General features: G+C 52.2%; 1 protein-coding gene across 1 annotated transcript; it reads left to right on the top strand.

Moving 5' to 3' along the window:
* The first annotated feature begins 5,155 nt into the window (after nt 1-5,155).
* Nucleotides 5,156-7,560, top strand: LOC144134555 (uncharacterized). Its single transcript, XM_077667458.1, has one exon. The coding sequence runs from the start codon at nt 5,210-5,212 to the stop codon at nt 6,692-6,694; it is 1,485 nt and encodes a 494-aa protein (XP_077523584.1). The 5' UTR covers nt 5,156-5,209; the 3' UTR covers nt 6,695-7,560.
* The last annotated feature ends 10,126 nt before the right edge of the window (nt 7,561-17,686 follow it).

A 17,686-nucleotide genomic window follows, 5' to 3' on the forward strand; every position in this document is an offset into this window, starting at 1 on the left:
CAGGTGAAATTCCTTTCTGCACGTGGTGCCAGATGCCAACTCCATCAGAAGTCACGCCTCATTTCGACGAAGAATGGCGAGACACGGTCGGGTGAAATTCCTTTCTGCATGTGGCGCCAGACGCCAATCCCATCAGAAGTACCGCCTCATTTCGACGAAGAATGGTGAGACGCGGTCGGGTGAAATTATTTTCTGCATGTGGTGCCAGACGTCAACGCTGTCAGGAGAAGTCACGCCTCATTTCGACGAAGCATGGTGAGACACGGTCGGGTGAAATTCCTTTCAGCACGTGGTGCCAGACGCGAACCCCGTCAGAAGTCACACCTCATTTCGACGAAGATTGGTGAGACACGGTCGGGTGAAATTCCGTTCTGCACGTGGTGCCAGACGCCAACTCCATCAGAAGTCACGCCTCATTTCGACGAAGAATGGCGAGACACGGTCGGGTGAAATTCCTTTCTGCATGTGGCGCCAGACGCCAACCCCATCAGAAGTAACGCCTCATTTCGACGAAGCATGGTGAGACACGGTCGGGTGAAATTATTTTCTGCATGTGGTGCCAGACGTCAACCCTGTCAGGAGAAGTCACGCCTCATTTCGACGAAGCATGGTGAGACACGGTCGGGTGAAATTCCTTTCTGCACGTGGTGCCAGACGCCAACCCAGTCAGAAGTCACGCCTCATTTCGACGAAGATGGTGAGACACGGTTGGGTGAAATGCCTTTCTGCGCGTGGAGCCAGACGCCAACCCCGTTAAGTCACGCCTCATTTCGACGAAGCTTGGTGAGACACGGTCGGGTGAAATTCCTTTCTGCACGTGGTGCCAGACGCCAACCTTGTCAGAAGTCACGCCTCATACCGACGAAGCATGGTGAGACACGGTTGGGTGAAATTCCTTTCTGCACGTTGTGCCAGACGCCAACCTCGTCAGAAGTCACGCCTCATTTCGACAAAGCATGGTGAGACACGGTCGGGTGAAATTCCTTTCTGCACGTGGTGCCAGACGCCAACCCCGTCAAAAGTCACGCCTCATTTCGACGAAGCATGGTGAGACACGGTAGGGTGAAATTCCTTTCTGCACGTGGTGCCCGACGCCAACCCCGTCGAAACTCACGCCTCATTTCGAAGAAGCATGGTGAGACACGGTTTGGTGAAATTCTTTTCTGCACGCGGAGCCAGACGTCAACCCCGTCAGAAGTCACGCCTCATTTCGACGAAGCATGGTGAGACGCGGTCGGGTGAAATTCCTTTCTGCACGTGGTGCAAGACGCCAATCCTGTCAGAAGTCACGCCTCATTTCGACGAAGTATGGTGAGACACGGTCGGGTGAAATTCCTTTCTGCACGTGGTCCCAGACGCCTACCCCGTTAGATGTCATGCCTCATTTCGACGAAGCATGGAGAGACACGGTTGGTTTAAATTCCTTTTTGCACGTGGTGCCAGACGCCAACCCCCTCAGAAGTCACGCCTCATTTCGACGAAGCATGGTGAGACACGGTTGGTTTAAATTCCTTTTTCACGTGGCGCCAGACGCCAACCCCGTCAGAAGTCACGCCTCATTTCGACGAAGCATGGTGAGACACGGTCGGGTGAAATTCCTTTCGTCACGTGGTGCCAGACGCCAGCCCTGTTTGAAGTCAGTCCTCATTTCGACGAAGGATGGTGCGACACGGTCGGGAGAAATTCCTTTCTGCACGTGGTGCCAGACGCCAGCCCCGTCAGAAGTCATGCCTCATTTCGACGAAGCATTGTGAGACACGGTCGGGTGAAATTTCTTTCTGCACTTGGTGCCAGACGCCAACCCCGTCAGAAGTCATGCCTCATTTCGACGAAGCCTGGTGAGACACGGTCGTGTGAAATTCCTTTCGGCACGTGGTGCCAGACGCCAACCCCGTCAGAAGTTACGCCTCATTTCGATGAAGCATGGAGAGGCATGGTCGGGTGAAATTCCTTTCTGCACGTGGTGCCAGACGCCAACCCGGTCAGAAGTCACGCCTCATTTCGACGAAGCATTGTGAGACACGGTCGGGTGAAATTTCTTTCTGCACTTGGTGCCAGACGCCAACCCCGTCAGAAGTCATGCCTCATTTCGACGAAGCATGGTGAGACACGGTCGTGTGAAATTCCTTTCTGCACGTGGTGCCAGACACCAACCCCGTCAGAAGTCACGCCTCATTTCGACGAATCATTGTGAGACACGGTCGGGTGAAATTCCTTTCTACACGTGGTGCCAGTCACGAACCCTGTCAGGAGAAGTCACGCTTCATTTCGACTAAGCATGGTGAGACACGGTCGGGTGAAATTCTTTTCTTCACGTGGTGCCAGACGCCAACCCCGTCAGAAGTCACGCCTCATTTCGACGAAGCATGGTGAGACACGGTCGGGTGAAATTCCTTTCTGCACGTGGTGCAAGACGCCAACCCTGTCAGAAGTCACGCCTCATTTCGACCAAGTATGGTGAGACACGGTCGGGTGAAATTCCTTTCTGCACATGGTCCCAGACGCCAACCCCGTCGGAAGTCATGCCTCATTTCGACGAAGCATGGTGAGACACGGTCGGGGGAAATTCCTTTCAGCACGTGGTGCCAGATGCCAACCCCTTCAGAAGTCACGCCTCATTTCGATGAAGCATGGTGAGACACGGTCGGGTGAAATTCCTTTCTGCACGTGGTGCTAGACGCCAACCCAGTCAGAAGTCACGCCTCATTTCGACGAAGATGGTGAGACACGGTTGGGTGAAATTTCTTTCTGCACGTGGTGCCAGACGCCAACCCCGTTAAGTCACGCCTCATTCCGACGAAGCATGGTGAGACACGGTTGGGTGAAATTCTTTTTTGCACGCGGTGCCAGACGCCGACCTCGTCAGAAGTCACGCCTCATTTCGACAAAGCATGGTGAGACACGGTCGGGTGAAATTCCTTTCTGCACGTGGTGCCAGACGCCAACCCCGTCAGAAGTCACGCCTCATTCCGACGAAGCATGGTGAGACACGGTTGGGTGAAATTCCTTTCTGCACGTGGTGCCAGACGCCAACCCCGTCAGAAGTCACGCCTCATTTCGACAAAGCATGGTGAGACACGGTCGGGTGAAATTCCTTTCTGCACGTGGTGCCAGACGCCAACCCCGTCAGAAGTCACGCCTCATTTCGACGAAGCATGGTGAGACACGGTCGGGTGAAATTCCTTTCTGCACGTGGTGCCAGACGCCAACCCCGTCAGAACTCACGCCTCATTTCGACGAAGCATGGTGAGACACGGTTGGGTGAAATTTTTTTTTGCACGCGGTGCCAGATGCCAACCCCTTCAGAAGTCACGCCTCATTTCGACGAAGCATGTTGAGACACGGTCGGGTAAAATTCCTTTCGTCACGTGGTGCCAGACACCAGCCCTGTCAGAAGTCACTCCTCATTTCGACGAAGCATGGTGAGACACGGTCCGGAGAAATTCCTTTCTGCACGTGGTGCCAGACGCCAACCCCGTCAGAAGCCACGCCTCATTCCGACGAAGCATGAGGAGAGAAGGTCGGGTAAAATTCCTTTCTGCACGTGGTGCCAGACGACAACTCCTTCAAAAGTCACGCCTCATTTCGACGAAGCATGGTGAGACACGGTCGGGTGAAATTATTTTCTGCACGTGGTGCCAGACGCCAACCCTGTCAGGAGAAGTTACCCCTCATTTCGACGAAGCATGGAGACACGGTCGGGTGAAATTCCTTTCTTCACGTGGTGCCAGACGCCAACCCCGTCAGAAGTCACGCCTCATTTCGACGAAGCATGGTGAGACACGGTCGGGTGAAATTCCCTTCTACACGTGGTGCCAGTCGCCAACCCTGTCAGGAGAAGTCACGCTTCATTTCGACGAATAATGGTGAGACACGGTCGGGTGAAATTCCTTTCTGCACGTGGTGCCAGATGCCATCCCTGTCAGAACTCACGCCTCATTTCGACGAAGCATGGCGAGACACGGTCGGGTGAAATTCCTATCTGGACGTGGTGCCAGACGCCAACCCCTTCAAAAGTCACGCCTCATTTCGACGAAGTATTGTGAGACAATACACTGTGTAGCGCAGCAAAAGACGAGGACACAAGAGACGAGAGACGAACACCACGAGCGCTAACTTCCAAGACACGGTCGGGTGAAATTCCTTTCTGCACGTGGTGTCAGACGCCAACCCCGTCAGAAGTCACGCCTCATTCCGACGAAGCATGGTGAGAGACGGTCGTGTGAAATTCCTTTCTGCACGTGGTTCCCGACGCCAACCCCGTCAGAAGTCACGCCTCATTTCGACGAAGCATGGTGAGACACAATTGGTTTAAATTCCTTTTTGCACGTGGTTCCAGACGCCAACCCCGTCAGAAGTCACGCCTCATTTCGACGAAGCATGGTGAGACACGGTCGGGTGAAATTCCTTTCAGCACGTAGTGCCAGACGCCAACCCCGTCAGAAGTCGCGCCTCATTTCGACGAAGCTTGGTGAGACACGGTCGGGTGAAATTCCTTTCTGCGCGTGGTGCCAGACGCCAACCCCGTCAGAAGTCACGCTTCATTTCGACGAAGTATGGCGAGACACGGTCGGGTGAAATTCCTTTCTTCGTGTGGCGCCAGACGCCAACCCCATCAGAAGTAACGGCTCATTTCGACGAAGCATGGTGAGACACGGTCAGGTGAAATTCCTTTCTGCACGTGGTTCCAGACGCCAACCCCGTCAGAAGTCACGCCTCATTCCGACGAAGCATGGTGAGAGACGGTCGTGTGAAATTCCTCTCTGCACGTGGTGCCAGATGCCAACCACCTCAGAAGTCACGCCACATTCCGACGAAGCATGGTGAGAGAAGGTCGGGTGAAATTCTTTTCCGCACGCAATGCCAGACGCCAACCCCGTCAGAAGTCACGCCTCATTTCGACGAAGCATGGTGAGAGACGGTCGTGTGAAATTCCTTTCTGCACGTGGTGCCAGATGCCAACCACCTCAGAAGTCACGCCACTTTCCGAAGAAGCATGGTGAGAGAAGGTCGGGTGAAATTCTTTTCCGCACGCAATGCCAGACGCCAACCCCGTCAGAAGTCACGCCTCATTTCGACGAAGCATGGTGAGGCACGGTCGGGTTAAATTCCTTTCTGCACGTGGGGCCAGACGCCAACCCCGTGGGCGTCGGCAGGTGGGCTCGGCAGCTGTGCCATTGCGCGGACGAGTAACCCTCTTGTCTTCGCCATGCAGGTGCTCCTTCCTGTGTTCACACATGTGCTGTTGCCTGTTCTGGCTGCTGCCTGCGTTGACGTGCGGCCACGTTATCGTCATCACTACGGCAGTCATGAAGCTGATACCAATTCCGTAACAGCGGCTGACGTCACGTTTACCTGGATTTCGCCACCACCTGGCTCTGGGACCATCCGTTCGTCGTGGGAAATACAATCGCCGCAGACATCATGTTTTTCGCCACCTATAAAAGATCGCCCGTGGACCGCGGCGCCTTGTGGGCTCGGCAGCTGTGCCATTGCGCGGACGAGTAACCCTCTTGTCTTCGCCATGCAGGTGCTCCTTCCTGTGTTCACACATGTGCTGTTGCCTGTTCTGGCTGCTGCCTGCGTTGACGTGCGGCCACGTTATCGTCATCACTACGGCAGTCATGAAGCTGATACCAATTCCGTAACAGCGGCTGACGTCACGTTTACCTGGATTTCGCCACCACCTGGCTCTGGGACCATCCGTTCGTCGTGGGAAATACAATCGCCGCAGACATCATGTTTTTCGCCACCTATAAAAGATCGCCCGTGGACCGCGGCGCCTTGTGGGCTCGGCAGCTGTGCCATTGCGCGGACGAGTAACCCTCTTGTCTTCGCCATGCAGGTTAGAAAATCATACTCTCTTTTTGCAAAGAAATCGAGCAACTACTTCTTAATTCAGCTGCCGAGCCCGCAGTGTTGTACTTGTATTGTCGTTGAATGCTTTGCTGTTGTCCATTCGTTGCTTATGCAATCCGGTGACATAGAAACTAACCCTGGTCCTGACACTGCCGCCATACTTGCAGAACTACAGAAACTAACATCAGGCCAAAGCACGTTAATCAGCGAAGTAAAAGACCTCAGCAGCAGGTTAGTAGCGACAGACAAATCGATCACCGAATTAAGTAAGCGCATTACCGAATTAGAAACCCACTATCAGGACCTCGCATCACTTAAAACAGAAGTTGAATCCATTAAGACTGATGCCGCCACGTCGGCGAGCCAAATCAGTAACCTCGAATCCAGAGTAGACGATGCCGAAAACCGGTCGCGCCGCAACAACCTGCTATTTTATGGCTTACCTGATACTAGCTCAAAGGAAACGTCCTCTGAGTCTGAAGAACTGGTCACCCGCCTTTGCAGTGAAAATTTGGACATCACCATAGACCCAAAAGAAATAGAAAGAGCACATCGTCTTGGCCGTCACTCAAGTGAACGATGTCGACCCATTATCGTTAAATTCACTTTCCATAAGACAAAAGAATCCATCCTAAAAAACGCCCGGAAACTAAAAGACACCGACTACAGCATAGGAGAAGACTTTTCACATTCTGTCCGTAAGGCACGCAAACATTTACTACGTTTCGCGAAAGAAACATCTGATAAATACGCACTGCGCTTTAAAACACTGTACATAGGCCCCAAGCAGTATATATTCGACGACTTGACGGAAACGGTAAAAGAAGTGCCATAGCAATCACACTCTGCTCGCTCTAAAGCAACTCCCCGACAGCACACCCCCCGAACTAATCTTACCTTATCTGCAGTATTTACTAACATACGAAGCTTTTTACTGAAACGGGAAATCGTATCTAGTCTTGTCTTATCAACCAACAGCACCCTTCTCATTCTTACAGAAACGTGGTTAACAGGCAATATCAGTGATACCGAAATTTTAGCTGCGCTGCCCAACTTTAAAGTTTACCGTAAAGACCGGGAAAGAGCCCGTGGCGGTGGCGTGCTCATAGCCGTACATCAGCAGTTTTCAGCATCCTTAATCAATGTAGATTCTAACTTAGAACTGCTATGGCTGCTCTGCCACGCTGCCCCCCGAACTGTGCTGGTAGGAGTCTGTTACAGGCCACCGCAAAATGATCCGGACTTTTCCTACAAACTAAACAATGTGCTGAGTGAACTGACATCATCGTATCCTAACGCAGATATTGTTCTTTTTGGTGATTTCAATTTTCCCACTATTGACTGGCGTAACTACACCTCCATGACAAATTCTTCAGAAGCAAAAAATTTTGTCGATGTCTGTCTTAACTTCAACCTTACTCAGCTAATATTAGAGCCAACGCGCATTGCGCAGAATTCCGCCAACACTCTAGATCTGATATTAACCAACAGCCCTGATAGCGCAACAAGTATTACATACCTAAGGGAAATAAGTGATCATAAAGTCATTCATGCTACCTTCAGTTTTACACCCATGCTTCGTCAAGTTTCCAGGAAAACAATTCGTCTTTATGAAAAAGGTGATTTTCAAGCAATAAATGAAGAACTAACTGCTTTTTTTACAACTTATGAAACCGATTTCCACACAAAGTCTCTTAACGAAAATTGGACGATTTTCAGGGACAAAGTTCACGACCTAACAAACAAGTACATTCCGGTAGCTAGTTTCCGTGCTAACCAGCAAAAACCGTGGTTTACTACGGCCCTGAAACGCCTGGAAAACAAGAAAAAGCGTCACTATCGGGCAGCAAAGCGGAACCCAAGCCAAGCATCATGGGAAAAGTACTACACTGCCGAAGCTGATTACCTTGCTGCTATCCGCAACGCAAAACACACCTTTTTCCACTCTGACTTGCCAAAAATGCTAATACACAACCCTAAAAAATTCTGGCACGTAGTAAACCCGAAGGATACACGTACAATTGTTCTTACTAACGATATGGGTCAAACCATCAGCGATTGTGAATGTGCTGACATTTTCAATAGAGCCTTTTCAACTGTTTTTGCGATAGAGTGTGATTTACCTGCTAACGCCTTCATAAGTTCCTTCACAGCGTCAACCATGGATCCAGTTTCTTTCTTCGCAGATGGTATATCATCTCGTATCGAAAACATCAAGCTAACGTCATCAGCCGGGATCGATGAAATTAACTCGAAATTTCTGAAAAATACTAGGCACATTTCCGCGGCCTACTTATCACTATTGTACTCTCAGTCTCTCTCTTCAGGTAACATACCGCATGACTGGAAAGTGGGAAAGGTTGTCCCAATCTTCAAGTCCGGTAACAAAAACTCGCCCTTAAATTATCGACCCATTTCCCTAACAAGCATTCCTTGTAAAATCATGGAGCATGTAATTTATTCTCAAGTCATGAACTTTCTCGATTCCAACAATTTCTTTCATTCATCACAACATGGCTTCCGTAAAAACCTTTCCTGTGAGACACAACTGGCTACATTTGTTCATGACTTACATGCTAACCTTGACTGCAACCAACAGATTGATGCTATTTTTTTAGATTACGCAAAAGCCTTTGACAAAGTACCACACCAGAGATTACTACTTAAGCTCTCTTACCTAAATATTCACCCTAGCATTCTAAACTGGATTAAGGAATTTTTAACAAATCGAACCCAATTAGTCATAGTTAATAACGAATTTTCTGATTACATTCCAGTAACCTCAGGTGTCCCCCAAGGATCAGTGCTCGGACCGTTATTATTCTTAATATACATTAATGACTTGCCCCTCCACGTATCATGTCACATTCGTATGTTCGCAGATGATTGCGTCATTTATCGTACTATTAATAACTCTTCCCACCAAGAAGCCCTCCAGACTGACCTAACTAACGTTCAGAAATGGAGCGACCTGTGGATGATGACACTTAACCCTCAGAAATGCAAGATTGTATCCTTCACCCGTCGCACTAAACCATTTATTTTTTCGTACAATATAGCTCAAATCCCAATAGAAGCAGTTAACTCATTTAAGTACTTAGGAGTCACGCTATCTCATGATTTATCTTGGCGCAAACATATTTCTAATGTAATATCATCCGCGAATAAAACACTAGGCTTTTTGAAACGCCACTTACGTCACGCTCCCCAACAAGTTAAACTCCTGGCTTACCAATCGCTAATCAGACCGAAACTAGAATATGCATCCCCCATATGGAATCCACATCAAATATACCTCATAAATGCCCTCGAATCCGTCCAGAACCGTGCCACTAGATTCATCCACAATACCTATTCATACCAAGTCAGCGTGTCGTCTTTAAAAGCAGAATCCGCCTTATCAACCCTTGTTATTCGTCGCCGCATTGCCAGCCTAAACCTGTTTCATAAGTTCTTTTACAGCACCCACGGTTACGCAGGCTATATCACATCACCAGCTCGCATATCGCATCGCACTGGTCACATTCTTCAAGTTGCCCGGCCTCGGACCCATACGACCACATTCGCTGCCTCCTTCTTCCCCCGAGCAGCATTAGATTGGAACGGCCTTTCCCACAGCATCGCCGCTATCACCTGCCCATCCAACTTTTCCAAAGCACTAACAGATCATATTGTATGTTGAACCCACATGGCAACCATTGTACTTATTTTTTTTTGTATAATCCACCCCTTATGTAATACCCCCACGGGGGTCCTTAAGGTAATAAACTGAACTGAACTGAACTGAAGTCACGCCTCATTCCGACGAAGCATGGTGAGAGAAAGTCGGGTAAAATTCCTTTCTGCACGTGGTGCCAGACGCCAACACCATCAGAATTCACGCCTCATTTCGACGAAGCATGGTGAGACACGGTCGGGTGAAATTCCTTTCTGCACGTGGTGCCAGACGCCAACCCCGTCAGAAGTCACGTCTCATTTTGACGAAGCATGGTGAGACAAGGTCGGGTGAAATTCCTTTCTGCACGTGGTGCCAGACACCAACCCCCTCAGAAGTCACGCCTCATTCCGACGAAGCATGGTGAGAGAAGGTCAGGTGAAATTCCTTTCTGCACGTGGTGCCAGACGCCAACCCCGTCAGAAGTCACACCTCATTTCGACGAAGCATGGTGAGACACGGTCGGGTGAAATTCGTTTCTGCACGTGGTGCCAGTCACCAACCCTGTCAGGAGAAGTCACGCCTCATTTCGACGAAGCATGATGAGAGACGGCCGGGTGAAATTCCTTTCTGCACGCGGTGCCAGACGCCAACCCTGTCAGATCTCACGCCTCAGTTCGACGAAGCATGGTGAGACACGGTCGGGTGAAATTCCTTTCTGCACGTGGTGCCAGACGCCAACCCCGTCAGATGTCACGGCTCATTTCGACGAACCATGGTGAGACACGGTCGGGTGAAATTCCTTTCGTCACGTGGTGCCAGACGCCAACCCCGTCAGAAGTCACGCCTCATTCCGACGAAGCATGGTGAGAGACGGTCGTGTGAAATTCCTTTCTGCACGTGGTTCCAGACGCCAACCCCGTCAGAAGTCACGCCTCATTTGGACGAAGCATGGTGAGACACAATTGGTTTAAATTCCTTTTTCACGTGGTTCCAGACGCCAACCCCGTCAGAAGTCACGCCTCATTTCGACGAAGCATGGTGAGACACGGTCGGGTGAAATTCCTTTCAGCACGTAGTGCCAGACGCCAACCCCGTCAGAAGTCGCGCCTCATTTCGACGAAGCTTGGTGAGACACGGTCGGGTGAAATTCCTTTCTGCGCGTGGTGCCAGACGCCAACCCCGTCAGAAGTCACGCTTCATTTCGACGAAGTATGGCGAGACACGGTCGGGTGAAATTCCTTTCTTCGTGTGGCGCCAGACGCCAACCCCATCAGAAGTAACGGCTCATTTCGACGAAGCATGGTGAGACACGGTCAGGTGAAATTCCTTTCTGCACGTGGTTCCAGACGCCAACCCCGTCAGAAGTCACGCCTCATTCCGACGAAGCATGGTGAGAGACGGTCGTGTGAAATTCCTCTCTGCACGTGGTGCCAGATGCCAACCACCTCAGAAGTCACGCCACATTCCGACGAAGCATGGTGAGAGAAGGTCGGGTGAAATTCTTTTCCGCACGCAATGCCAGACGCCAACCCCGTCAGAAGTCACGCCTCATTTCGACGAAGCATGGTGAGAGACGGTCGTGTGAAATTCCTTTCTGCACGTGGTGCCAGATGCCAACCACCTCAGAAGTCACGCCACTTTCCGAAGAAGCATGGTGAGAGAAGGTCGGGTGAAATTCTTTTCCGCACGCAATGCCAGACGCCAACCCCGTCAGAAGTCACGCCTCATTTCGACGAAGCATGGTGAGGCACGGTCGGGTTAAATTCCTTTCTGCACGTGGGGCCAGACGCCAACCCCGTCAGAAGTCACGCCTCATTCCGACGAAGCATGGTGAGAGAAAGTCGGGTAAAATTCCTTTCTGCACGTGGTGCCAGACGCCAACACCATCAGAATTCACGCCTCATTTCGACGAAGCATGGTGAGACACGGTCGGGTGAAATTCCTTTCTGCACGTGGTGCCAGACGCCAACCCCGTCAGAAGTCACGTCTCATTTTGACGAAGCATGGTGAGACAAGGTCGGGTGAAATTCCTTTCTGCACGTGGTGCCAGACACCAACCCCCTCAGAAGTCACGCCTCATTCCGACGAAGCATGGTGAGAGAAGGTCAGGTGAAATTCCTTTCTGCACGTGGTGCCAGACGCCAACCCCGTCAGAAGTCACACCTCATTTCGACGAAGCATGGTGAGACACGGTCGGGTGAAATTCGTTTCTGCACGTGGTGCCAGTCACCAACCCTGTCAGGAGAAGTCACGCCTCATTTCGACGAAGCATGATGAGAGACGGCCGGGTGAAATTCCTTTCTGCACGCGGTGCCAGACGCCAACCCTGTCAGATCTCACGCCTCAGTTCGACGAAGCATGGTGAGACACGGTCGGGTGAAATTCCTTTCTGCACGTGGTGCCAGACGCCAACCCCGTCAGATGTCACGGCTCATTTCGACGAACCATGGTGAGACACGGTCGGGTGAAATTCCTTTCGTCACGTGGTGCCAGACGCCAGCCCAGTCAGAAGTCAGTCCTCATTTCGACGAAGCATGGTGAGACACGGTCGGGAGAAATTCCTTTCTGCACGTGGTGCCAGACGCCAACCCCGTCAGAAGTCACGCCTCATTCCGACGAAGCATGATGAGAGATGGTCAGGTAAAATTCCTTTCTGCACGTGGTGCCAGACGACAACTCCTTCAGAAGTCACGCCTCATTTCGACGAAGCATGGTGAGACACGGTCGGGAGAAATTATTTTCTGCACGTGGTGCGAGACGCCAACCCTGTCAGGAGAAGTTACGCCTCATTTCGACGAAGCATGGAGACACGGTCGAGTGAAATTCCTTTCTGCACGTGGTGCCAGACGCCAACCCCGACGGAAGTTACGCCTCATTTCGACGAAACATGGAGAGACACGGTCGGGTGAAATTCCTTTCTGCACGGGGTGCCAGACGCCAACCCGGTCAGAAGTGACGCCTCATTTCGACGAAGCATTGCGAGACAAGGTCGGGTGAAATTTCTTTCTGCACTTGGTGCCACACGCCAACCCCGTCAGAAGTCATGCCTCATTTCGACGAGGCATGGTGAGGCACGCTCGTGTGAAATTCCTTTCTGCACGTGGTGCCAGACGCCAACGCCGTCAGAAGACACGCCTCATTTCGACGAAGCATGGTGAGACACGGTCGGGTGAAATTCCTTTCTGCACGCAGTGCCAGACGCCAACCCCGTCAGAAGTCACGCCTCATTTCGACGAAGCATGGTGAGACACGGTTGGGTGAAATTCTTTTCTGCACGTGGTGCCAGATGCCAGCCCTGTCAGAAGTCAGTCCTCATTTCGACGAAGCATGGTGAGACACGGTCGGGAGAAATTCCTTTCTGCACGTGGTGCCAGACGCCAACCCCGTCAGAAGTCACGCCTCATTCCGACGAAGCATGATGAGAGAAGGTCGGGTAAAATTCCTTTCTGCACGTGGTGCCAGACGACAACTCCTTCAGAAGTCACGCCTCATTTCGACGAAGTATGGTGAGACACGGTCGGGTGAAATTATTTTCTGCACGTGGTGCCAGACGCCAACCCTGTCAGGAGAAGTTACGCCTCATTTCGACGAAGCATGGAGACACGGTCGGGTGAAATTCCTTTCTGCACGTGGTGCCAGACGCCAACCCGGTCAGAAGTCACGCCTCATTTCGACGAAGCATTGTGAGACACGGTCGGGTGAAATTTCTTTCTGCACTTGGTGCCAGGCGCCAACCCCGTCAGAAGTCATGCCTCATTTCGACGAAGCATGGCGAGGCACGGTCGGGTGAAATTCCTTTCTGCACGTGGTGCCAGACGCCAACGCCGTCAGAATTACCGCCTCATTTGGACGAAGCATGGTGAGACACGGTTGGTTTAAATTCCTTTTTCACGTGGTGCCAGACGCCAACCCCGTCAGAAGACACGCCTCATTTCGACGAAGCTTGGTGAGACACAGTCGGGTGAAATTCCTTTCTGCACGTGGCGCCAGACGCCAACCCCGTTAGAAGTCACGCCTGATGTCGACGAAGCATGGTGAGACACGGTCAGGTGAAATTTTTTTCTGCACGCAGTGCTAGACGCCAGCCCCGTCAGAAGTCACGCCTCATTTCGACGAAGCATGGTGAGACACGGTTGGGTGAAATTCTTTTCTGCACGTGGTGCCAGACGCCAAACCCATCAGAAGTCGCGCCTCATTTTGACGAAGCTTGGTGAGACACGGTCGGGTGAAATTCCTTTCTGCGCGTGGTGCCAGACGCCAACCCTGTCAGAAGTCACGCTTCATTTCGACGAAGTATGGTGAGACACGGTCGGGTGAAATTCCTTTCTGCACGTGGAGCCAGACGCCAACCCCGTCAGAAGTCACGCGTCATTTCGCGAAGCATGGTGAGACACGGTCGGGTGAAATTCCTATCTGCACGTGGTGCCAGACGCCAACCCCGTCAGAAGTCACGCCTCATTTCGACGAAGCATGGTGAGGCACGGTCGGGTGAAATTCCTTTCTGCACGTGGTGCCAGACGCCAACGCCGTCAGAAGTCACGCCTCATTTTGACGAAGCATGGTGAGACACGGTTGGTTTAAATTCCTTTTTCACGTGGTGCCAGACGCCAACCCCGTCAGAAGACACGCCTCATTTCGACGAAGCATGGTGAGACACGGTCGGGTGAAATTCCTTTCTGCACGTGGCGCCAGAGGCCAACCCCGTCAGAAGTCACGCCTGATGTCGACGAAGCATGGTGAGACACGGTCGGGTGAAATTCCTTTCTGCACGCAGTGCCAGACGCCAACCCCGTCAGAAGTCACGCCTCATTTCGACGAAGCATGGTGAGACACAGTTGGGTGAAATTCTTTTCTGCACGTGGTGCCAGACGCCAACCCCGTCAGAAGTCCCGCCTATTTCGACGAAGCTTGGTGAGACACGGTCGGGTGAAATTCCTTTCTGCACGTGGAGCCAGACGCCAACCCCGTCAGAAGTCACGCGTCATTTCGCGAAGCATGGTGAGACACGGTCGGGTGAAATTCCTATCTGCACGTGGTGCCAGACGCCAACCCCGTCAGAAGTCACGCCTCATTCCGACGAAGCATGGTGAGAGACGGTCGTGTGAAATTCCTTTCTGCACGTGGTGCCAGATGCCAACCACCTCAGAAGTCACGCCTCATTCCGACGAAGCATGGTGAGAGAAGGTCGGGTGGAATTCTTTTCCGCACGCAATGCCAGACGCCAACCCCGTCAGAAGTCACGCCTCATTTCGACGAAGCATGGTGAGGCACGGTCGGGATAAATTCCTTTCTGCACGTGGGGCCAGACGCCAACCCCGTCAGAAGTCACGCCTCATTCCGACGAAGCATGGTGAGAGAAGTTCGGGTAAAATTCCTTTCTGCACGTGGTGCCAGACGCCAACCCCGTCAGAAGTGACGTGTCATTTTGACAAAGCATGGTGAGACACGGTCGGGTGAAATTCCTTTCTGCACGTGGTGCCAGACACCAACCCCCTCAGAAGTCACGCCTCATTCCGACGAAGCATGGTGAGAGAAGGTCAGGTGAAATTCCTTTCTGCACGTGGTGCCAGTCACCAACCCTGTCAGGAGAAGTCACGCCTCATTTCGACGAAGCATGGTGAGAGTCGGCCGGGTGAAATTCCTTTCTGCACGTGGTGCCAGACGCCAAAACCGTCAGATGTCACGCCTCATTTCGACGAAGCATGGTGAGACACGGTCGGGTGAAATTCCTTTCGTCACGTGGTGCCAGACGCCAGCCCTGTCAGAAGTCAGTCCTCATTTCGACGAAGCATGGTGAGACACGGTCGGGTGAAATTCCTTTCTGCACGTGGTGCCAGACGCCAACCGCGTCAGAAGTCACGCGTCATTCCGACGAAGCATGATGAGAGAAGGTCGGGTAAAATTCCTTTCTGCACGTGGTGCCAGACGAAAACTCCTTCAGAAGTCACGCCTCATTTTGACGAAGCATGGTGAGACACGGTCGGGTGAAATTATTTTCTGCACGTGGTGCCAGACGCCAACCCTGTCAGGAGAAGTTACGCCTCATTTCGACGAAGCATGGAGAGACACGGTCGGGTGAAATTCCTTTCTGCCCGTGGTGCCAGACGCCAACCGGGTCAGAAGTCACGCCTCATTTCGACGAAGCATTGTGAGACGCGGTCGGGTGAAATTTCTTTCTGCACTTGGTGCCAGACGCCAACCCCATCAGAAGTCATGCCTCATTTCGACGAAGCATGGTGAGACACGGTCGTGTGAAATTCCTTTCTGCACGTGGTGCCAGACGCCAACCCCGTCAGAAGTCACGCCTCATTTCGACGAAGCATGGTGAGACACGGTCGGGTGAAATTCCTTTCTACACGTGGTGCCAGTCACCAACCCTGTCAGGAGAAGTCACGCTTCATTTCGACGAAGCATGGTGAGACTCGGTCGGGTGACATTCCTTTCTGCACGTGGTGCCAGACGCCAACCCTGTCAGAACTCACACCTCATTTCGACGAAGCATGGCGAGAGACGGTCGGGTGAAATTCCTATCTGCAAGTGGTGCCAGACGCCAACCCGGTCAGAAGTGACGCCTCATTTCGACGAAGCATTGCGAGACAAGGTCGGGTGAAATTTCTTTCTGCACTTGGTGCCACACGCCAACCCCGTCAGAAGTCATGCCTCATTTCGACGAGGCATGGTGAGGCACGCTCGTGTGAAATTCCTTTCTGCACGTGGTGCCAGACGCCAACGCCGTCAGAAGACACGCCTCATTTCGACGAAGCATGGTGAGACACGGTCGGGTGAAATTCCTTTCTGCACGCAGTGCCAGACGCCAACCCCGTCAGAAGTCACGCCTCATTTCGACGAAGCATGGTGAGACACGGTTGGGTGAAATTCTTTTCTGCACGTGGTGCCAGATGCCAGCCCTGTCAGAAGTCAGTCCTCATTTCGACGAAGCATGGTGAGACACGGTCGGGAGAAATTCCTTTCTGCACGTGGTGCCAGACGCCAACCCCGTCAGAAGTCACGCCTCATTCCGACGAAGCATGATGAGAGAAGGTCGGGTAAAATTCCTTTCTGCACGTGGTGCCAGACGACAACTCCTTCAGAAGTCACGCCTCATTTCGACGAAGTATGGTGAGACACGGTCGGGTGAAATTATTTTCTGCACGTGGTGCCAGACGCCAACCCTGTCAGGAGAAGTTACGCCTCATTTCGACGAAGCATGGAGACACGGTCGGGTGAAATTCCTTTCTGCACGTGGTGCCAGACGCCAACCCGGTCAGAAGTCACGCCTCATTTCGACGAAGCATTGTGAGACACGGTCGGGTGAAATTTCTTTCTGCACTTGGTGCCAGGCGCCAACCCCGTCAGAAGTCATGCCTCATTTCGACGAAGCATGGCGAGGCACGGTCGGGTGAAATTCCTTTCTGCACGTGGTGCCAGACGCCAACGCCGTCAGAATTACCGCCTCATTTGGACGAAGCATGGTGAGACACGGTTGGTTTAAATTCCTTTTTCACGTGGTGCCAGACGCCAACCCCGTCAGAAGACACGCCTCATTTCGACGAAGCTTGGTGAGACACAGTCGGGTGAAATTCCTTTCTGCACGTGGCGCCAGACGCCAACCCCGTTAGAAGTCACGCCTGATGTCGACGAAGCATGGTGAGACACGGTCGGGTGAAATTTTTTTCTGCACGCAGTGCTAGACGCCAGCCCCGTCAGAAGTCACGCCTCATTTCGACGAAGCATGGTGAGACACGGTTGGGTGAAATTCTTTTCTGCACGTGGTGCCAGACGCCAAACCCGTCAGAAGTCGCGCCTCATTTTGACGAAGCTTGGTGAGACACGGTCGGGTGAAATTCCTTTCTGCGCGTGGTGCCAGACGCCAACCCTGTCAGAAGTCACGCTTCATTTCGACGAAGTATGGTGAGACACGGTCGGGTGAAATTCCTTTCTGCACGTGGAGCCAGACGCCAACCCCGTCAGAAGTCACGCGTCATTTCGCGAAGCATGGTGAGACACGGTCGGGTGAAATTCCTATCTGCACGTGGTGCCAGACGCCAACCCCGTCAGAAGTCACGCCTCATTTCGACGAAGCATGGTGAGGCACGGTCGGGTGAAATTCCTTTCTGCACGTGGTGCCAGACGCCAACGCCGTCAGAAGTCACGCCTCATTTTGACGAA

Source organism: Amblyomma americanum, chromosome 5 (genome assembly GCF_052857255.1).
Source record: "Amblyomma americanum isolate KBUSLIRL-KWMA chromosome 5, ASM5285725v1, whole genome shotgun sequence".
Taxonomy (NCBI): Eukaryota; Metazoa; Arthropoda; class Arachnida; order Ixodida; family Ixodidae; genus Amblyomma; species Amblyomma americanum.